Source organism: Anomaloglossus baeobatrachus, chromosome 1 (genome assembly GCF_048569485.1).
Source record: "Anomaloglossus baeobatrachus isolate aAnoBae1 chromosome 1, aAnoBae1.hap1, whole genome shotgun sequence".
Classification (NCBI taxonomy): domain Eukaryota; kingdom Metazoa; phylum Chordata; class Amphibia; order Anura; family Aromobatidae; genus Anomaloglossus; species Anomaloglossus baeobatrachus.
Window position 1 is genome coordinate 149676109 of NC_134353.1, and position 23312 is coordinate 149699420.

Sequence of the window (23312 nt, forward strand, 5' to 3'; positions counted from 1 at the left end):
ATTGTTAAATCATCATCTGGGCCATAGTCAATGTCTGAATCAGCCCAATATCTTTTGTACAATTTATAAGGGATGGTTGTTACTTGGGATGGTTGGGATGGTTGTTACCCCATATCCAGGAGGGCATTCAAAGGGATCCCATCCACCACAATAGGAAGGACCGATCGTCCTCCCACATACTTGCTGCGGCTGGGGGTTGAGCCGGGCTTCCTTACACCTGGGGGTTGGCTCCTGGCCCCAGACTCGGCCCATTTAAAGGACAGTGTCTTGCAATGTGGCCCGCCTGGCTGCAGCGGTGGCAGATCGGTTGTCCAGTTGAATCATACCGGTCTGTGTCTTTTCCTCGGGTCGGCGGAATACTCCTCTGTCGCATCCATGGGACGTCATCTGGGCTGGAGGCCAACTCGATTCTTGCAGGCGATGGGGTCACTTGTAGAGACTGCACGGTCTTGGCAAGGGCAGCTACAGTCTTCGTCAGCTCCTGGACCTGCTGTCTGAGCTCTGCAGCGGGATCCTTATCCAGGGACTGCGCCTCAGCCCCCACAGCGGCTCGTGTTGCAGGCACCACCCCTGGGTACGTGATAGCAAGAGGCCGGAGGGGTACTGGGTCATTCGGTGTAGATTCTATCAGTACCCGGATGGCCTGGTCCTTAAACTTTGCAAAGTCCAGAGCAGGGTTCTGCAGGACCATGATACGCAGCTGTGTCCTGTGGGCATCTGACAGGAGCCCTTCTATGAACTGCTCAGTTAGGAGTCTGTCTTCTTCACGTACACTCTCTGGGTCCACCTGTTTAATTGCTTTCAGGGCCTCCTGCAGGTTTAAGGCATAGTCCCGTATGCTGTCTGTGGCCCGTTGTTTGCACCCGAAGAATCTCATTTTTATTTCTGCTGCGGTGCGGGTGTCAAAAGTACTCTTTAACTTGGCCAGTATCTGGGTTGCTGTCCCTTTATCTGTATCAGGCCAGGACTGGACTTCACTTCACGCTGGGCCGCGCCGGCTAGCTGCCCCATTAGTATGCCCACCTTCTGGCTCTCAGTCAGAGGATACACTCTAAACAAGCTGTGCAGCCTTTCTCTGAAGTCGCTCAGGGTATGTGACTCCCCGGAGTACTGCGGCAGCCATTTTGCTCCCGGGATGTACGGCATTGTGATCGGCATTACCGGCGCTACAGCGGGGGCTGGGGCGACGGCAACTGGGATTGCTTCGGCTGGTGCTGCGGCGTCTCGGGCTATGGCAGCCACCTGCTCTCCCTCTGAGTCGGACATCTTCCTCCCCCTTAGTGAACCTTACCAGGCTCCGTTCATTTTTCAAATTCCCTTCTGGGTCGCGCGAGGTTAACGGCGCTCAGCTCTGATGGCGCGCTCCCTTCGCGCTCTTTTTCGGGCACGCCCCCCTTCTTCCTGTGCTCAGCGAGGCTAATGGCGGCGGCAGTTTTCAAACAGTAACACAGTCTTTTAAGCACAGTTTCTGCAGGCGCACAGTACCCGGTGGGACCGGGCACGAAATCCTGTTCATGACGCCAAAGTTGACTCGCCCACCCCAGGGCTATGGGACACCCGGTGCCGGGCCGGACTAGTCCAGGGGTCGTCAGTGGTGGCGGGGCCCGGCTCCGTGGCCCTGGTGGGTGTCAATTAAATATGGCTGGTGAATAAGGTTTATGGTTGTCGTGATGCCACCTGTGGTTTGCGGCTATTAAGCCGCCACTGCTGTATGGGGCCTCCGGGGCTGATGGAATGGCAGCTTGGATGGTCCTGCTCCCCACAGGTGGAGCGGTACCCCGGGGCAACAGCTGGTGCTCGTGAGAGTCTATGGTGTGATGTTGTGTGAATAATACGGTGCAGGGCCGACAGGCAGTGAAAGAAACAGGCACAAACAGTAGTCTCTTTACCTTCTCCTCTTTTACTTGGCAACAGTTTAGTCCAGGGAGACCATCACAGGTGGTAAAGATGATCCGGCCGGCCTGTAAGTGCCTGGGGGTGATCTCTTTGGCCAGTTGAGTATGAGGCCTACTCCCTGATCTTTCTTTTCTTCTACAGGATCCAGCACTCTGAATTTAGCAATGGCCCTCTTGCTGCTGGGACCTGTGGTTCGTCCCTTTTTCTGTGTGGTAGGCTGCGCAGGCCCTCTCGGGCGCTTCTCTGCTGGAGTCCACACCGGGCCCTTGGAATGCAGCTGTACCTTCAGATTGCTGATGGGCCAGGGGGCTTGCAGCTCTCCTGCCCTCCAAATTCGGCCACCAGGGAAGGATTTTATACCCTGGCAACCACAGACTCCGATGTCTGAGTCTCTTCTGTGCCTCTCTGCAAATCTTGCTTCACTGGGCCAAGCTATCCCAGCTCCAGGCCCCAGTTCCACAAGACAGCACTACTCTGCGTCTGCTTCCTCTGCTTTCTCTCTACACAGACTGACCACTAACTCCTCCCTCAGGTCAGACTTAAGGAATGCTCCCTGGAACTCCAGGTTCAGAGCTCCTCCTGCTGGCCTGAGAGAGAAACTGCGTTGGATGTTGAACTTACTGGCCAATGATTCCCCCAATTACCTCCAGGCTCAGCATTAACCCTTTGGAGGGGCAATGCTGTTGTGGTGACCAGGTCCTGGGGCGCCACATGATCATGGGGAGCCGATAGTTGCCATGGTAGCTAGGGGTCATGTGATGACCCCTGTCGCTATCATGATGCACTTCCTCTAAGAGCCGACAGAACAGCGGCTCTTAAAGGAACAGTGCATTTTTGCTGATCAACAGAAATGCACAAGCTATCAGACAGTGGATCCATAAAGTCCCCTAGGACTGTTAGTAAAATAAATAAAAAAATGTAAAAAAAAAAAAATTAAAAAATATGACAAAATAAAAACACCTAAAAGTTCAAATCACCCCTCATTTACCCCATTGAAAATAAAACAATTAAAAAAAATAGAAAAAATACACATATGTGTTTTGGCACATTTAGAAATGTGCAATCTATCAAAATATAAAATCAATTAATCTGATTGGTACACGGTGTGGCGAGAAAAAAATTCCAAACGCCAAAATTATGTTTTTTGGTCGCTACAAAAGTTTTTTAAAATACAATAACAGGCGATTAAAACGTAGCATCTGCGCAAAAAATCCAATTGGATTTCTCTTTTCCCTGAAGGAGACGGTTTTTGTCTCTGAAATGCGTTGGAATGCTGAAATAAAAAGAGATTTTTGTTAATATCCTTGCAACAGTGTTTTTTTTAGCGCGGCTAAAACCCGTTTTCCTATTTTATATCTATAAAAGTAAAAGTATACATGTTTGGTATGTACAAACTATACCGACCTCAGATATCATACCCACATATTAGTTTTGCCATATAGTGAACACAGTGAATAAAATACCTCAAAACCAATCGTGCAATTGCACTTTTTTTGCAATTTCACCGCACTTGGAATTTTTTTGCAGTTTTCCAGTACACTGTATGATAAAACTAATGGCTTCATTCAAAAGTACAACTTGTCCCGCAAAAATCAAGCCCTCATATGGCAAGATTGACGGAAAAATAAAAAAGTTACGGCTCTCGGACGAAGGGGAGAAAAAAACAAAAACTAAAAATGGAAAATCGCCCGGGGATGAAGGGGTTAACCTGATGCTGGATCGAATTGTCATAATTAGTTGGCTTACTTTGAGTCAACAATGAATGACAAAATATTGGTTTATTATTTTAGCACAGTGTTGCACATTTATCCACATCAATATTCCTGTAAACCATGCCCATTTCCAGTGATGGCTCACCCACATGACTGACAAATCGTAAAAACTGAGCGTAGAGGTCTTAAAATATATAATATACTATTTAGCAAACTGCCAAACTGCATGGAGCACTAAATGTGGCTCATTGTTAAATGTGTAATTATGGGTCTGTGAAAAACACGGATCACACATTGATGGAAAACACTGATGACACCGATACAGTTTTTTCACGTACGTGTTTTGCGCATGTGTGATGTGCACACGGGACTATGTACCTGTGGATATATCCGTAGGTATGTCCGCAGGTTTCCCGCAAATCATTCCCGGAATCCACAGCTATCCATTGCTGCGGGATTTCAGAGAAATTGCTTTGGAAACCCTGAGGACATTCATGCGACTTACCTGCGGAAGTCCCGGCTTCTATCTCCATACTGGAGGGCCGGGAATTCTACAGGTATTTCCGCAGGAATATTTGACATGCAATTACGTGCGGCTGCGGGACATCCGCAGCATATACCGCAGCCGCACATACCGCAGCATGGACACAGACACTCCCCATGTCCCATAGGATAACATGGGGTGTGTCTGTACTTGCTGAAACCTGCGGATTTATCTAGATAATCCAGATAAATCTGCAGGTCATCCGCGGCAAAAAACGCGGGTACAGAGTCCCATGGGCACATAGCCTAAGGATGATCCCAGAGGAGTACTATGAAATATGTAAGGGCAAAATCTAGACAAATTAGTATTTATATACTTTCAAAGAGTGTTTTGTTTTGCTTGATCTAAGGCTGTGTCCGCACTTTGCGTTTCAGCTGCTTTTTAGGTCCGTTTTGAGCTGCAGCGTTTTCATGCCAAAAGGAATGCGTTTTGATTTTCAAGCAAAGTCTATGGAAAATGAATTTCATGTCCTCACTTTGCGTTTCCCAACGCAGCGTTTAATTTGCATAATTTTGGGCGAAAACCATGCGTTCAAAGAAGCAGCATGTAATTGTTTTTGCCATTTGGGTTGCGTTTTGCTAACATTGAAGTCAATGAGAAGTTGCAAAAAGCAAGAAACTTAAAATTCCAGCGTTTTACCTGCTTTTTTGCTGCAGAAACAATGTGTTTTGGACTACATAAACGCATGCTTTTCTGACATCAAAATTATGGAATTATATGTCCCTTTACACACACACATAGTCCGACAATTAAATTTATGAAAAATATAAATTTATTGATATTTTATCCATATTTAGTTTAAAACCGCTATAATTATATTAAATATCGCTGTTTTCATTATGATTTAATAAATTATGTGTGTATTCTTTTTTTTCACCTTTTTTCATAGTGTTTGTATGTTAAAACTATATTTAGTAGTGTCTTTGTAATCAAAACGCATCTAAAGGGGGCTTTACACACTACGCCATCGCTAATGCGAACTCGTTGGGGTCACGGAATTGGTGACGCACATCCGGCCACATTAGCGATGCCGTTGCGTGTGACACCTATGAGCGATTTTGCATCGTTGCAAAAATGTGCAAAATCACTCATCGGTGACATGGGGGTCCATTCTCGAATATCGTTACTGCAGCAGTAACGAGGTTGTTCCTCGTTCCTGCGGCAGCACACATCGCTCCGTGTGACGCCGCAGGAACGAGGAAGCTCTCCTTACCTGCCTCCCGGCCGCTATGCGGAGGGAAGGAGGTGGGCGGGATGTTACATCCCGCTCATCTCCGCCCCTCCGCTTCTATGCTTCTATTGGGCGGTGGTTCAGTGACGCAGCTGTGACGTCGTTGTGACGCTGAACGAACCGCCCCCTTAGAAAGGAGGCAGTTCGCCGGTCACAGCGACGTCGCCGGGCAGGTAAGTACGTGTGACATGTCTGGGCGATGTTGTGCGGCACAGGCAGCGATTTGCCCGTGTCGCACAACAGATGGGGGCGGGTACCCACGCTAGCGATATCGGTACCGATATCGCAGCGTGTAAAGTAGCCTTAAGTTTAAGCAATGGAAAAGCATGTAAAAAGCTCTTAAAACGCGGTAAATACGCACGCATATTTATCGCGTTTTGATGGTCAAAAGCAACTTTGGCAAAAGCAATTTGTGCCAAAACATGCATTTTGAACTGCAACTAGGACAACGCAAAGTGCGGACATAGCCTAACAGAGTCAGGGCTTGTGTAGATGTCTATATATTCTCTAATCCAAGGGAATCGAGTCGATTGTGCAAATGACGCTCTGATCAAATAAAAAAAAAATCTCTACCTTCTCCATTATGATCGTCTGCGGAAAATGGATGGCAATCAAATATCATCCAAGTGCAGTCTGATGTTTCCAGACACATTAACTTGTATTGTTGAGTGGTATCCGATAATTTGGGGAAACTCAGTTATGCAGAGATTTCAGACGTGTGCATGGCCCCATAATCTAACATAGGTCTGAGTGTGATCTGATTGCACTCAGACTGAAAATACAGTTGTGTGAACATTATTCCACCCTGGCAGCGTTCAGTTTTCAGTCACAGGGGCGGTGACGGCTTGGCTTCAGTCACAGCTCTGTGTATAAAGAGTGACAGCTGTAACCGCCCCCCCCCTGGCACTGACTGACAGCTGCTAAGTATTAGCCATGGCCGTCAGTCAATGTGGAGGACATGGTTCCCGCTCTCACTCTCCATACACTGAGCGGTGACTGAACCCGCGCCGGCACCTTCCCTGTGACTGACACTTAAATTCTGCCGGGAGGATTAAAGTTAATTTCCTCCCAGCAGCGAGGTTCAATGTCTGGACACCGTGCAGGATTCAAACACTATTAGCCTGCAAATCAACCCTGTACTGGCAGGTTAATAGCGTTTTTACATGTGACACAATTTCTTGAAGAGTTACTTGCATTGTTCCTAATTCATCATGCTGTTAACAATATGACCACTAGATGTCACTATTAATCACATTTTATAATAAGTCTTCATGGTGAATGGAAGTTTGTAAAACCATATTTACTATACAATTATTGCAGATATTCACTACAGAGTCAATCTCTAAATGAAACAAAGCATAAAATAATCATTAAATATCAAATGTCACTATACAGGTTATACAGAAGAATATACAATACTTTATTCCATAAAGTAGAAAACATTATTGCTGCATTTCTATAAATGAGATTGTGAAGGTTAAAACTACTTATCTTTATATATAAATTGCCTTATTCTGTCTGTCTGTCTGTCTTGCTCCAAAATTATGTCGTTACAGTGACAACCGTCGCATTGGCCGCTGAGCTCGGCCTGGCCTCGCCCCCTGCACGATTGGCCGCTCGGCTTGGCCTGGCCCCGCCCCCCGCACGGATTGGCCGCTCGACCAGGCCCCGCCCCCGCACGCATTGGCCGCTTGGCCAGGCCCCACCCCCTCACGCATTGGACGCTCAGCCTGGCCCCGCCCCCCGCAGGCATTCCCTGAACCGACACGGAGCCCCGACTCCCAGGTGAGTGCTGAACTCCCGGGAGCCCACACCAGCGTACGCCAGCAACCCCAGCAACGCGAGGGTATGTGTCCGCTGGGTTGCCGCCGTACGCTGGTAACCATGCTACACATCGGGTAATATTGTGTAATATGGTTACCAGCGTATGCCGGCTCCCTGCCCATTCACATCGTTGGTCTCCCGCTGTCACACACGCCGATGTGTGCTGCACAGCAGGAGACCAACAAACAAAAAGTGAACCAGCACTGTCGCTTTTAATATTTACATGATGTGTACCATGCTTACTAGCTTACCCTGGCTCCCGACACACACGTGTCCCGGAGCCGGCTACGCTGGTAACCATGATACACATCGGGTAACTATGGAAACCACTTTGCATAGTTGCCCGCTCGGCCACGCCCCCCACACACTCTGCCCGCTCGGCCACGGCCCCCACACACACTGCCCGCTCGGCCACGCCCCCCACACACACTGCCCACTCGGCCACGCCCCACACACACTCCCCACTCGGCCACGCCCCCCACACACTGTCCGCTTGGCCACGCCCCCACACGCTCTGCCCGCTCGGCCACGCCCCACACACACATTGGGCACCTATACACCTCTCCCCCAGGATTACTTCACCTAATAGACACTTCCCCCCAGGACTACTCCACCTATTAGACTCCTCTCCCTCAAGGACTACTCCACCTATTAGACGCCTCCCCTCCAGGACTACTCCTCCTATTATCCTCCTCTCCCCCCAGGACTATGCCTCCTATTATACTCCTCTCCCCCCAGGACTAATCCTCCTATCATCCTCCTCTCCCCCCAGGACTACTCCTCCTATCATCCTCCTCTCCCCCCAGGACTACTCATCCTATTATACTCCTCTCCCCCCAAGACTCCTCCTCCTATTAAACTCCTCTCCCCCCAGGACTACTCCTCATATTATCCTCCTCTCCTTCCAGGATTACTCCTCCTATTATACTCCTCTCCCTCCAGGACTACTCCTCCAACACACACACACACACACACACACACTGCACACAACATACCTCCCCCCAAAACACACACACACCCACACAAACCGCGCAACACACACAGCACCACACACACACAACGCTGCAGACACACAGCGCTCCAGAAACAATGCAACACACACAACGCAACACACAAACACCGCTCTCACCCCCCCCCACCCAGACAACACCCAGAACATTTACAGTGCCCTACACAAACACTTGGCAGCTACACACAACAACATCGATATATATAACAAAAATCATACATTAACTACACAATAAATTCTAGAATACCCGATGCGTTAGAATCGGGCCACCTTCTAGTTTAAATGAATAAGTAAACTATACAACTTTTTTTACCTTGTTAGGAGACCTAAACCGAGCCAAGGCTGAAGAAACTTGTAAGCAAATGATTTGTCCATGTGTTTTGAAGTGCTTAATATAGGCTATAAAAAAAGAAGATAACGTGTTATTAAGAAGAAGAAGATGATGATAATGATGATGATGATGATGACTTTGTTCTCCCTATTTCACCCTCATTTCTACTATTTAAAAAATAAATGAGTGACACCAGCCTTCTGGGATCTAAAATGTATTATAATGGTATTTTGACCCTATAGTGTTAGGGTACAAGAGTGTTATCATGGGAAAAGCAGAAGGTCCTAACACCAGTTGGCTTTGTAGTCACCCACTAGGAGTCGCTGCAGATATTAAAAGGGAAAAAAATCACATATTTAAACAAGTATAAATGAAGCCTGACATTACAGAATTCTCTCTGTAAGTAATGACCTTTGCTCTGAACTGATGTCAATGCTATAAGTAATTGGTGGAGGAAGGTTGCACTAGATGGACCTAGGTCTTTTTTTCAACCTATGTAACTATGTAACTATGTAGGTAGCAGGAAAATGTTGTTCTACCATATTCCCTCTGCGACCCACTCTGTTCCCGTCACTTGGTTTGGGGGGAGACTGCATTACCCCAGGTTCCTGGAAGACCAATGCCGGTAACTGCACTACACACACACATAAACTGCCGTCTTTCCAGGCTGAGCAACAGGCTAGCAACGGGTTTAGAGTTGTAGCTGCCCATTGGCTGCGACCTGCCAGTAGCCAGAAGCTCAGGAGAGGGGTCTGGTCAGTTTTTTGACAGTTGAGAGTAGTCTGAGAGGATGGTAAAAGGTGAAGGAAGTGTCGGTTAGAGAAGATGGTCGGTGTGTGTGGGGTTAGAAGGAGACCCCAGTGAACTAAAGAGGAAACCAGTCACCTGAAGGGGAATAGAGCCAGTACCCTGAGGGATCGCGACGGCGGGGTACAGAACCCTAGTTCGGACGGAAGCTCCACACCTATCCGATAGGCCTGTAGGTGATCGGGGACTTTCACGGTCCATCACCACCAAAGAGTATGAGGCACAGTAGCAAAGTGGGAATCCGGGAACAGGGACAGGAGTCCAGCCCTTAAATTGGTTCAAGCTGCCTGCCAGAAGTACTCGGGGAAGAGTAGCATTTTTCATTGTATATTCCAATATTTTTCCATATGCTTGAGGCATTATACCATTATCTAAGTTTGATGTGCAGCCTTATCCTCCTATAGTATGTAAGTTTTGGCTTGCACTCATAATATATATATATATTAGTGCTCACTTCAGTTATCCTATTCAGTTATATGTAGTTTTTTTCTGAATGTGAACACAGCTCCGCCCCTTTCGGCAATGTTTTTTCCATCTCCTATATAAGAAAGTCCTTAGTTACCCCTCTCCACCCACAGCAGTTTTTAATTGCAATGAGATGACACACAGTTAGGGTCACAGAGCTAGGGACCCCAATATAGAGATAAAGCTTGACGAGGTCTTGGGGCTCAGTTACATTGATCAATGTGATTGCTAAATATCTCCTTTCTCCTAATATTTATGGCAGGTATGCATTTCATTATTCACATGTTCAAATTAGCAAGTAGCATTTTTCATTGTATATTCCAATATTTTTCCATATGCTTGAGGCATTATACCATTATCTAAGTTTGATGTGCAGCCTTATCCTCCTATAGTACTCGGGGAAGAGACAGACGCAAAAGACCAGAGGGACCCTAAGATGCTCCAGGCCACAGGGACCCCCAATTTAATAAAGTGCAAAGGAGGAAGAGCTCATTGGGTCGCCATACCAGCACTGAGACTAAGGGAGCCCGGGACCCCTAGAACCAGCACGAACCGGGTTGCTGTACCAGAGCAGTAAGTAAAGAACAAGTTGCACCGCAGTCCCTGTGTACGTCTGAATTATTTCTGCACCCCTACAACAGTCAACATCCACACTGGGGCTCAGCCCTACTTGTGGAGGGCCTTGTCACCTAAGTTGCTTATTAACACCAGCCCCAGCAGTGAGAGACTATGCAGCGGCGGCTTCTACACATTGCCACATACCGCAAGTGGCGTCATGGACATTAAAAACTATCTATCCCCTGTAAATATAACCCCTTTCACAAGCCGCCCCTGGGGTCACGGAACCGGGCACTGGCCACCACTGACATAGACTCTGAGAACCGGACGCCCGGGTCCGATCAGCTGCCCTGCAGGCCCTGGGGCGCGGCAATAGCACACAGACACATTATGTTCTATGAAACTTTGATAGATCTCAGAAAAAAATGATTACGCCTTCAGTGGACCCATTTGCAGACCAAACTTTCAGATTCCATAGAGTTTGAAAAGAAAATTGACAGCACACCAATATCATCAGTTACACCTTAGTTCTCTCCATTCTTCACTAGCTGGTTGATGAAGGAAGCTTAAGAAACAGCTATCAGGTTTATTTTTGTTTTTTTACATACAAAAGATATGGAGATATCACTCAAATAAAAAAAAAAATGAACACAAGTACCGAAAACAGATAAAAGTCAGATCCAGGACACTTACAAAAAAAAAATGACATGTCAATTCCACCTAAGGCCTCATTCACACGTCATTCTTTTTCGCATTCTAATTTTTTTTGTCATTCCCATGAAAAAGGGATTTTTTTTTGTTTTTCAATATGTTGGATCTATTTTTAGTTCATGTCTCAGCGTTCTCTTTTTTATGGTGTACGAAAAAAGTCTAGAGGTTTTCAACACTATCAACTACTCAGAAAAAAAGCATATCGTTTACAAGAGCTCAGTATTTAATTTATATGGATTTATTCATTTGAATGAGCGACTTTGATCGCAGATTGGATCAAAATTGGTCGTTTCCCTTTCTTGCAGACCATCAAACACCTGAATATGCCAACTGAAAGAAATGTGTCTCTGTTCTGCCTTTAAAAAAAGAGCAAACAGGTGCAACAAAAACTGACTTTTGAATTAGCTCTCAGCCAGAGCCATGTCCACAGAGCCTCAATAGTGACTAGACCTGGGCAAGGGGCGGCCCGCGGGCCACATCCGGCCCGCCCACTGTCTGTGACCGGCCCGCCCGTCTTCAGCTGGTGCAGTGGAGTCGGGCTGCTGCGTGCCGGGCAGGGAGAGATCCTGCAGCTCTGCACAGTCAGTGCAGGTAGCAAAACGCAGGAATCTCTCCTCTGTTCCCTGCCCGGCACCTTTCTCTGTGACAAACGCGTGCGCCCTGATGTCGTCAGTACGGCGCGTATGTCATTTCAAAAGTTCCGGCCCGGCAGGAGAAGAAACTGCAGCAGCCGGGGCCTGAAGAGAAGCAGTGGCGGGGGCCCGTACAAGAAAAACATCGGCGCAGCCAGGGCCCGTACAAGAGAAGGAGCAGCTCAGTGGGTTACCTTTACGGAGGTGCCTGAGGACGGGGACGATAAAAAGGGAGAGGTAAGTAGTGACTAATAAGCTGAGGAGGGGACAATGGGGGAGGGAGGGACTGGTGACTAATACTGGGGGTGTAATTTTACAGGTGTAGTATATGGTGTTGTGTATATAGTGGTGTAGTATATACTGTAGTGGTGTAGTATATGGGGTGTAGTGATGTGGTATATTACAGGTGTATGTAGGGGTGTAGTGATTATATTACAGATGTAGTATATAGGGGTGTAGTGGTGTACAGTAGTTTATTACAGGTGTAGTATATATAGGGGTGTAGTGATGTATATTACAGGTGTATATAGGGGTGTAGTGATGTTGTATATTACAGGTGTATATAGGGGTGTAGTGATGTAGTAACATACAGGTGTATATAGGGGTGTAGTGATGTTTTATATTACAGGTGTATATAGTGGTGTAGTGATGTAGTATATTACAGGTGTAGTATATAGGGGTGTAGTGATTATATTACAGGTGTAGAATATAGGGGTGTAGTGGTGTACAGTAGTTTATTACAGGTGTAGTATATAGGGGTGTAGTGATGTAGTATATTACAGGTGTATATAGGGGTGTAGTGATGTATTATATTACAGGTGTATATGGGGGTGTAGTGATGTTTTATATTACAGGTGTATATAGTGGCGTAGTGATGTAGTATATTACAGGTGTAGTATATAGGGGTGTAGTGATGTAGTTTATTACAGGTGTAGTATATAGGGGTGTAGTGATGTAGTATATTACAGGTGTAAATGGGGGTGTAGTTATGTAGTATATTACAGGTGTATATATGGGTGTAGTGATATAGTATATTACAGGTGGATATAGTGGTGTAGTGATGTAGTATATTACAGGTGTATATAGTGGTGTAGTGATGTAGTATATTACAGATGTATATAGGGGTGTAGTGATGTAGTATATTACAGATGTATATAGGGGTGTAGTGATGTGGTATATTACAGGTGTAGTATATAGGGGTGTAGTGATATAGTATATTACAGGTGGATATAGTGGTGTAGTGATGTAGTATATTACAGATGTATATAGGGGTGTAGTGATGTAGTATATTACAGATGTATATAGGGGTGTAGTGATGTGGTACATTACAGGTGTAGTATATAGGGGTGTAGTGATGTAGTATATTACAGGTGTAGTATATAGGGGTGTAGTGATGTAGTTTATTACAGGTGTAGTATATAGGGGTGTAGTGATGTAGTATATTACAGGTGTAAATGGGGGTGTAGTGATGTAGTATATTACAGGTGTATATAGGGGTGTAGTGATATAGTATATTACAGGTGGATATAGGGGTGTAGTGATGTAGTATATTACAGGTGTATATAGTGGTGTAGTGATGTAGTATATTACAGGTGGATATAGGGGTGTAGTGATGTAGTACATTACAGGTGTATATAGGGGTGTAGTGATGTAGTATATTACAGGTGTATATAGTGGTGTAGTGATGTAGAATATTACAGATGTATATAGGGGTGTAGTGATGTAGTATATTACAGATGTATATAGGGGTGTAGTGATGTGGTATATTACAGGTGTAGTATATAGGGGTGTAGTGATGTAGTATATTACAGGTGTAGTATATAGGGGTGTAGTGATGTAGTTTATTACAGGTGTAGTATATAGGGGTGTAGTGATGTAGTATATTACAGGTGTAAATGGGGGTGTAGTGATGTAGTATATTACAGGTGTATATAGGGGTGTAGTGATATAGTATATTACAGGTGGATATAGGGGTGTAGTGATGTAGTACATTACAGGTGTATATAGGGGTGTAGTGATGTAGTATATTACAGGTGTATATAGTGGTGTAGTGATGTAGTATATTACAGGTGGATATAGGGGTGTAGTGATGTAGTATATTACAGGTGTATATAGGGGTGTAGTGATGTAGTATATTACAGGTGTATATAGTGGTGTAGTGATGTAGTATATTACAGATGTATATAGGGGTGTAGTGATGTAGTATATTACAGGTGTAGTATATAGGGGTGTAGTGATTATATTTCAGGTGTAGTATATGGGGGTGTAGTGATTATATTACAGGTGTAGTATATAGGGGTGTAGTGGTGTACAGTAGTTTATTACAGGTGTAGTATATAGGGGTGTAGTGATGTAGTATATTACAGGTGTATATAGGGGTGTAGTGATGTAGTTTATTACAGGTGTAGTATATAGGGGTGTAGTTATGTAGTACATTACAGGTGTATATAGAGGTGTAGTGATGTGGTATATTACAGGTGTATATAGGGGTGTAGCGATGTAGTACATTAAAGGTGTATATAGGGGTGTAGTGATGTAGTATATAACAGGTGTATATAGTGGTGTAGTGATGTAGTATATTACAGATGTATATAGGGGTGTAGTGATGTAGTATATTACAGGTGTATATAGTGGTGTAGTGATGTAGTATATTACAGGTTTATATAGTGGTGTAGTGATGTAGTATATTACAGATGTATATAGGGGTGTAGTGATGTAGTATATTACAGGTGTAGTATATAGGGGTGTAGTGATTATATTAAAGGTGTAGTATATAGGGGTGTAGTGGTGTACAGTAGTTTATTACATGTGTATATAGGGGTGTAGTGATGTAGTTTATTACAGGTGTAGTATATAGGGGTGTAGTGATGTAGTACATTACAGGTGTATATAGGGGTGTAGTGATGTGGTATATTACAGGTGTAGTATATGGGGATGTAGTGATGTAGTATATTACAGGTGTATATAGGGGTGTAGTGATGTAGTATATTACAGGTGTATATATGGGTGTAGTGATGTGGTATATTACAGGTGTATATAGGGGTGTAGTGATGTAGTTTATTACAGGTGTAGTATATGGAGGGGGTGTAGTAATGTAGTATATTGGGTAGAACTGAGTTAATTATATTAGTCCGTCCCTCTAAATCCATCCCAATTTCTCATGCGGCCCCATGGGAAAATTAATTGCCCACCCAGTCTATACCAAAACATAGTACATGGCGAGATGATGGCCTCTGTGGGCCCTCTCACACTCTGGGCCTCTGTGGGCCCTCTCACACTCTGGGCCTCTGTGGGCCCTCTCACACTCTGGGCCTCTGTGGGCCCTCTCACACTCTAGGCCTCTGTGGGCCCTCTCACACTCTAGGCCTCTGTGGGCCCTCTCACACTCTAGGCCTCTGTGGGCCCTCTCACACTCTAGGCCTCTGTGGGCCCTCTCACACTCTAGGCCTCTGTGGGCCCTCTCACACTCTAGGCCTCTGTGGGCCCTCTCACACTCTAGGCCTCTGTGGGCCCTCTCACACTCTAGGCCTCTGTGGGCCCTCTCACACTCTAGGCCTCTGTGGGCCCTCTCACACTCTAGGCCTCTGTGGGCCCTCTCATACTCTGGGCCTCTGTGGGCCCTCTCACACTCTGGGCCTCTGTGGGCCCTCTCACACTCTGGACCTCTGTGGGTCCTCTCACACTCTGGACCTCTGTGGGCCCTCTCACACTCTAGCCCTCTGTGGGCCCTCTCACACTCTAGCCCTCTGTGGGCCCTCTCACACTCTAGCCCTCTGTGGGCCCTCTCACACTCTGGGCCTCTGTGGGCCTTCACATTCTGGGCCTCTGAGGCCCCTCTCACACCTTGGGCCTCTATGGGCCCGCTCACACTCTACTCTGGACCTCTGTGGGCCCTCTTAAACTCTGGCCCTCTATGGGTCCTTTCATTTAGCAGCTCAAGAGATGGACACAACTTCAGTGATAACTCTTATATGCCCTAATATACATGTTCTCCACTTTCCCAACTCTCAGTTGAATTACATGTACATTTCTCTTTTTTTCAACCATATTAAATATATAGCATCCTAACTATAAAAAGTTAACTATAAAGAACTGTCATAATATTTGTATAATGAAAAGATCATGTTTCTATTTCCCACCATTTTTCTCTTATTGTAAAAAATAGACACCTTCTTTCTATCTAGAAGCTGAAAACTTGCACAGACATGACATCTTTCACTAGAGAGAAATCTGCAATAGTTGCTGTGCTAGAGGGCTTGTCTTCCATCCTCAGGAGCGCACTGCTCCTTTGCCTGCCAGCTTCCTGGTGGCGGTGTGCTCCTGATGATTGTCAGTTCAGACCAGTGAGCCTCTGCTGCAAGTGTCGCACCCCAGGACTATAGGGTACTCGGTCTTGGGCCTGGTTTCACTGGGAAGTGTGTCACGATTGTGATGGCCGGTGCCCGGTTCCATGACCCTGGGACTTGCTTTTAAAAAGAGGGTATTTACAGGGGATTTGTAATAAAGTTTTGTTGTGACGCCACTTTCGGGTTTCGGTTATGGAGATGGAGCCGCCACTGCACAGTCTCTCATCGCTGGGGCTGATGTAAATGGCAGCCCAGATGTTGCGGCCTTCCACAAGTAGGGCTAGGCCCCAGGTGATAGATGATGGTGTGTGCTGATAATATCCATCAACAATGCTGAGGCGCGGAAAGAAGGTAGACCACACAAGGGATTGCAGTGTAACTGGTTCTTTACTCACTTAGATGTTGCTTGCAACCTGATAACAGCTGGTCCTCATTACTGGTCCTTTTAGTTCCAGTGCCGGTGTGGTGACCTGGTGACTTCTTTCCCCTGCAGCTGTCTCTAGTTGGTGGGTCCCCGTGGCTTGGAGCGTCTGGGGGTCCTTTCAGTCTTTGTCTGAACGGCAGGTAACTTGAACACTTTTGGGGCAGATCTCTGGTCTCGTTCCCCGGTTCTCCAGTCGTTACTGTGTCCCGGACGTTACAGTTGGTGAGGTCCTGGATAGTTCCCTCACTGTGCAGATTTTATCAGGTCTGCCTGGAGCGTTTTCCTGACCTAAGGCTCTGTATCCCGTCGGTGCTATGGTTCCGAGAGTACTCCACCGTACTCCTTCGGCAACCCCACGCCTCCGCCTGACAGGTCACTGTTACACTCTCCCGTCAGTACTCTTACGCCCCAAGCACAAAATAGGACATGAGACGAAGGTAATGCAAATGTGATTTATTAGACTATGTGCAAAAAGGAACGCCACTACCAAAACAGAGCAAAGCCAACGTTTTGCCGGTATCGGCCTTTGTCAAGGATTTGCGTATCATGGAATTGTGCATAAGACGAAAAAAGCGTCAAGGGACTGTAGTGAACGTGCGGCGTAATGAACGCGCCTGCCGCCTTGTCCTGCTGACACCCATGATCTCTGGGACCCTGTCCCCATTCATGGTTATCCCAAGGCAACCTCTCTTTCATTTTACCACTTCTCTACGCCTCCCTGGCCATTGCAACGTATCGCTGAAAATAGACGCCGCACGTTCATTACAGTCCCTTGACGCTTTTTTCATCTTATGCACGATTCCATGATACGCAAATCCTTGACAAAGGCCGATATCGGCCGAAACGTTGGCTTTGCTCTGTTTTGGTAGTGGCGTTCCTTTTTTGCAGATAGTCTAATAAATCACATTTGCATTACCTTCATCTCATGTCCTATTGTATGCTTGGGATTTACTATATTATTTAGAATTCCCTCTTTTCCCTTAAACACCTCCCTTTTATACAGTTGAGCCCAGCTTTACTCCTTTATGTTACAGTACTCTTACGTCCGTCTGCTTTCACCTCCACTTACTGACTATCTCACCCCGCCTCCCTGGTTGTCTTCTAGTGGACCGATTCGGTTCCACCCTTAAGTGGCCACCCATTGGATTCAACCTTAGCCTGTCACCAGTTTCTGGGGGTGGGGGGGACAGGGATTGAAATGAATGTTTTGGTGTTACCGGCACTGGTCTTCCGTGTGCTTGGAGGTAGACCCTGCATCTTTGACAGGATGCAGTACCTTGTAGCTCCTGATGGCTTCAGGGGCACTACACAGGCAAAACCAGTTTAGCCACTGTCATTTGGGCAGCATGGTCTAGAGCAGGGGAGCTGAGAAGATTGACATATAGACAAGACTCAGTATAACCTTTTGTTTTCATCATTTAAACCTCTGCTATGTCTGGGACTTTCTGACAGCTTTCTTTGTATAAGGGTTCGCTTACATTTCTGGATAAAATTGGTGAGTGAAATCGAATAAAAAACCACACACTCACATAGCACTCCCATGACATGCGGATGCTAGGTGAAGAAATTGATTTTCATGGATTACTATGTAACTATTTTAGCATATTTCCAAAACTTCTTCTGTGCATGACATAAATCCTAATGTTAGTGAATTTTTTTTACCATGCAGTGTGATTCTTTCAGATGTCTGGAATATTCTTCTGTATCATTGTAAAGGGCCCGTTACACGCTACGATATACCTAACGATATGTCGTCGGGGTCACGTCATTAGTGACGGACATCCGGCATCGTTTGACATATATCGTAGCGTGTGACAGCTACGAGCGACTGTGAACGAGCAAAAATACTCACCTTATCATTGCTCATTGACACGTCGCTCATTTTCAAAAAATCAAACGTCCTTCTGCGTGCCGGTTGTTCATTGTTCCCGAGGCAGCACACATCGCTCCGTGTGACACCCCAGGAACGATGAACTGCAGCTTACCTGCATCCCGCCGGCAATGCAGAAGGAAGGAGGTGGGCTTGATGTTACGTTCTGCTCATCTCCGCCCCTCCACTTCTATTGGGCGGCCGCTGTGTGACGTTGCTGTGACGCCGAAAGTCCTTCCCCCTTCAGGAAGAGGATGTTCACTGCCCACAGCGATGTCGTTTGGAAGGTAAGTACGTGTGACGGGGGTTACCGACTTTGTGCGACATGGGCAACAAGTTGCCCGTGTTGCACAAACGATGGGAGCGTGTGCGATCGCTCATGCGATCGCACGATAAATTGCCGCGATGTAAAGCGGCCTTTAGAGTTATACACACTATTCAACTGAGAAAAGAATTAGAACGATACATAACTTCTCTGTATAGTAAAAAGGCAAACTAACACAAGCATGGAAAATCAAAAACAGAAAGTGCTGAAAACACTGTAAAATAAAAAATGTGACTGATGAATCCTCTGATGGCTCCTCTGATGATTCTGCTCCCATACCTCCTCTATTTTAGTTGCCAGTGCAGTTGTGTTTCTGCCAAGTTCTAACATACACCAGTTATATATACCCATGGGACTTTATTCTGTTCCTCTGTTGCCGCTGCTTTTATGTAACCACAAAGAAATGGTGTAAAGTGACGAGTCTTCAAACGAGTATGATGCAGATGGTGAGGAAAACAAAATGTGTGTACAGATTCATTTGTAGCTCAATGAGGCACATTTATCAAACTAAACGCACCGGAGGTCTGGAGTAATTTGCTGACAAAAACTGACTTTTATGATTTGTACCATATTTATGATGTGATATGATGTGTCACACCGGAGGGATAGCTGCACGGTAATTCTGTGGCTTATTGCACGACTTAATATGCCAAAAAAATAGAACACGTTTCTGCCATAAATTAAGCCAACTAAAGGGTGGTGTAAACTTAGGCCGAGATTCATTAGGCTAGGGACCCACTTTGCGTTTACCTACTTGCAGTTTTGAACGCATGTTTTGGGCTCAATTGATTTGACCAAGGTTGCCTTTTTCAGAATTTTAGCGCTGAAAACGCATGCATTTTTGTCGCATATTTGATGCATTTTCAGCGCTTTTTACCTGCGTTTTCACCTGCGTTCTGATAGTTGCGTTTTGAACATAAAGACACAGCTTAATAAAGTTTAAATAGTCAAATTCTTTGAAAAAATGGGAAAAAAAGAATCAAATCAATATTCATAGAATAAATCATTAAATTAAATTTTATTCATTAAATTATTGCGGAATATGATGTTTTATGTAAAAATAGCAAAAATGTATTCATTTCCTTAATTAAAATTGTCGGACTATGTGTGTGTGCAAAGGGACATATGAAATAATTATTTTGATGTCCAAAAAACATGCGTTTTGGTAGTCCAAAACACATGTTTTCTGCACTGAAAAAGCAGGTAAAATGCAGAAATTTGAAGGAAACTTGTTTTTTGCCATTTCTCATTGACTTCAATGTTAGCAAAAAGCACCTAAAATGGCAAAAACAACTGACATGTCGCTTCTTTGAACGCCACAAAATATGCAAATTAAACGCAGTTTAGAAACGCAAAGTGGGGTCGGAAAATCCACTTTTTCCATAGACTTTGCTGGTAAATCAAAACGCATGCCTTTTGGCATGAAAAAGGTGCTTCCCAAAACGGACCTAAAATGCACCTAAAACGCAGGGAAAAACGCAAAGTGGGTCCCTAGCCTTAAGCCTAGTATTGTACACAGCATTCTCAATGAAGGGGTGGAATAAAAGGCACTGATTCTTTACGAGGCACAAGGCACTTAATGAATCAGGCGCATCTTATCAGTGGTGTGCGCTACCATTCACTCCTGTCAGACACTGGAGTAAGATTTCTGCTCCATGCCATAAATCGCAATATTTGTTTGACTTTTTAAAGTGTCCTACACCTAAAACACCTAATTGAATCAGGATTTTAGTATTAACGTTACACAGATTTATTAAACAGCATGAACCACTGTGAAATTTGGCATATTTTAAGACAGTTTATGCTTTCTGAAAACTAGACAGCTTTGATATGTATGCCTCAATGTTCTAATTGTAGTTTGGTTGAACTCATCTCAAACTTTTAGACCCTGATTCATCAAAGTGTTTACACCAGACAGAAGGTGAAACACTTTGAAAATTTGCAACATTTTTGTGCAATGTGAAGGTGCGCAAAAAAGTTTGCGACTTATGGTGTTTTTATGACAGTTTTGGGCAATTCTTCCAAAATCAGCAGAGCTAGAGAGGAGCCAGGGTGGCTTGATGGGTGGCTTCATCTCCCTGTCAAATTCCTCAAAAGTGGCATTGCTTTGAAACTCATACCCAGGGGTGTAACGGTCACAGAGAGTGTGACCGCGACTTCGCCCGTGCAGGAGGGTAACCCGCCGATGACAGCCTCATTTTCAGCTGAATGTGCATCCTCAAAAGCATATTCAGCTAAAATGTATTGCGGTGCAGAGAGCCACCAGCTTCTAGCACCACAATAGCTATAGTGATTGCCGGCCAGGTTTTCATTAACAGGTCTCTGTGCTGCGAGGTATTTCAGCTGGATGAGCACCCTCGGACACACATCCATCTGAATCAGGGGCTAGGGTAGGCAGGCCCCCGGCACTTCCGGGCCTAGTTGCAGTTGCGATCTATGCGACAGCAGTTCTTACGCCCCTGCCTGAAAGTAGAGGTATTATAGTATCAGAGTGTACAGAAAAGTGCAATAGTGCCTTATTCGTAGTGCATTTAAAAAATATAGGGTACTGTTTGATCAAAGAGCAACAAGGTATACCCATCAGGACGGTCCTACTCTAGTATTTAAACCTTACAATGTGTCAGTGACATCAATGTAAGTAATGGCGGAGAATCACAGTGCTCCGACTACAGCAACCTGAGAAGGAATCCAGATGAAGTATCTAGCTCAGAGGACGGGACCACATCCCCATTTGTACAGAGAACAAACATACAGAAAAAAAAATAAGCCAGAGCATAAGTTGGTATACATGCAATAGGAATACGTTCACACCATGGAAATTCCACAGACAAAAGCCAACGAAAAACACACAATGAGCATATACCCTATAATAAAGTAAATAAGTAATAGCAGTAGTGCATGTAAATAACATTGGGTAATTGTTTAACACTGTCTGAGAGCGTAAAATCCATCCGACAGAGAACTTATAGTGAGGAAAGCAATGAAACCGCCAAAATTGGAAGACGGCATTGGCCGATGCTAGGCAGATGTTTGCCTGATGTTGATTAGTCTAAAAATCCTTCTCTCATGTCATATAGAAGAACTAAAAACCTCCATCTACTTTTACTAGTAAACCACGTACGGGCTGATTTCTGTGTTTGAGCTGAGTCAATTCTCTTGGGTCATCCTATATTTGCTTTGCAGCTTGGGATCTTTCCTGCCCATCTATAAAGTGGTGTCGTCTCGCATCCCTCTATTGAACGAGTGTGGACATATGCACAGCGTTCACTAACCTTTTCAATGATGGCGTCAGTGGCTTCAGTCACCACTGTGCACATGTGAAATCACATTGCACACTGCCTTGTGTTCTGACATGTGCAGTAGGTAAATTAGGATGCCACATACGGCGGGTTTGATGTTCCTGTGACCTATAGAGGGGGTCGTCTGACCTATATATAATTATTGTGATTTTTTTTTTCACCTGGTATTTAGCAGCATAATTAAGCACTATTGCATTTTTCTGTATACTGTGATACTAGAACACCTTTTACTTACAGGTATTTTTAATGTATATGCACATCTGTATATTCTATCTTCACCTTGTATATGTATTTTTACGTATACTGAACAAAAATATAAATGCAACACTTTTGTATTGTGTTTATATTTTTGTTCAGTGTATTTTTTATTACATTGTTTAATCACCTTTCTAATCAATTTGTCTTTATATATAAGGCATTTGTACCCTTGGGTCTAATAAACCACTGTTTTCTTACCAGATTGCTTGGTTTGCTGCCTCCATTTGTTACTTCCTATCTAGATGGTATGGATTTGCCAAGGAGGCTTTGCATCCACCTTACCCTGGTGCTGCTCCTGCTTTCTTTATTTTTAGCACTATTATAATCCATAGCCCTTTACAGACATCATCATCCCCCCCCCCTATGCGGATCACCTTCTCACTGGATGTGACTCCCTCCCCTGATGCATGAAGTCTGAATAAAGCATATACTTGCTATGACGGTGAGTGCCTCCAATCCTTTTCATATTTGGTCACTATCAGTAGGTCTTTGGCAGTCCTTGGTGGGATATGAACTTAGACTGACCTGCACATCCAACAGGTGGACAGGTGTTAGCTGAACACACAGTATAATTACAAAACTCATACAGCTGCACTCTAAAATGCAAACATTGAATAAGGGAACTCTGGTATTGCATTACTGATATAGGAATATTTGAAAAAAAAAAAAAAAAAGATACTTAGCTTATGTGTTGTATTTCTTTCTGACAGAGTACTCTGCCTGTAACCAGGCTGTGTACACCTTCTTTATAGCTGTATCCTTTCTGCTCAGACATGTAGGTTTTTAAACCAGAGAGAGGCATTTTAAGTTTGGGTCTCAGTATACAAGAGATCACCTTGTTGTTGGTTACTGGGCTCATATACATTGGCCAACACATAAGCTAAGAATCTCTCTCTCTCTCTCTCTCTCTCTCTCTCTATATATATTTTTTTTTTATTATTTTTTTTTCAAATATTCCTATAGCAGTAATGCAATACCAGAGTTCCCTTAATTATTGTTAGCACTCCAGAGTGCAGCTGTATAATATTTTTGTAGTTATGTGTTTTCAGCTGGCATCTGCTCACACTTCT

The 23312-nt window shown here is 44.8% G+C and overlaps 1 protein-coding gene across 1 annotated transcript in view; it reads right to left on the bottom strand.

Annotated features, from left to right (window-relative positions):
- Positions 1-23312, bottom strand: part of LOC142290546 (cytochrome P450 4V2-like) — a 146337-nt gene that overhangs the window by 93772 nt on the left and 29253 nt on the right. Inside the window, exon 3 of the mRNA XM_075334511.1 lies at positions 8530-8615. Coding sequence (XP_075190626.1) covers positions 8530-8615 — 86 coding nt within the window. The remainder of the gene's footprint in view (positions 1-8529; positions 8616-23312) is intronic.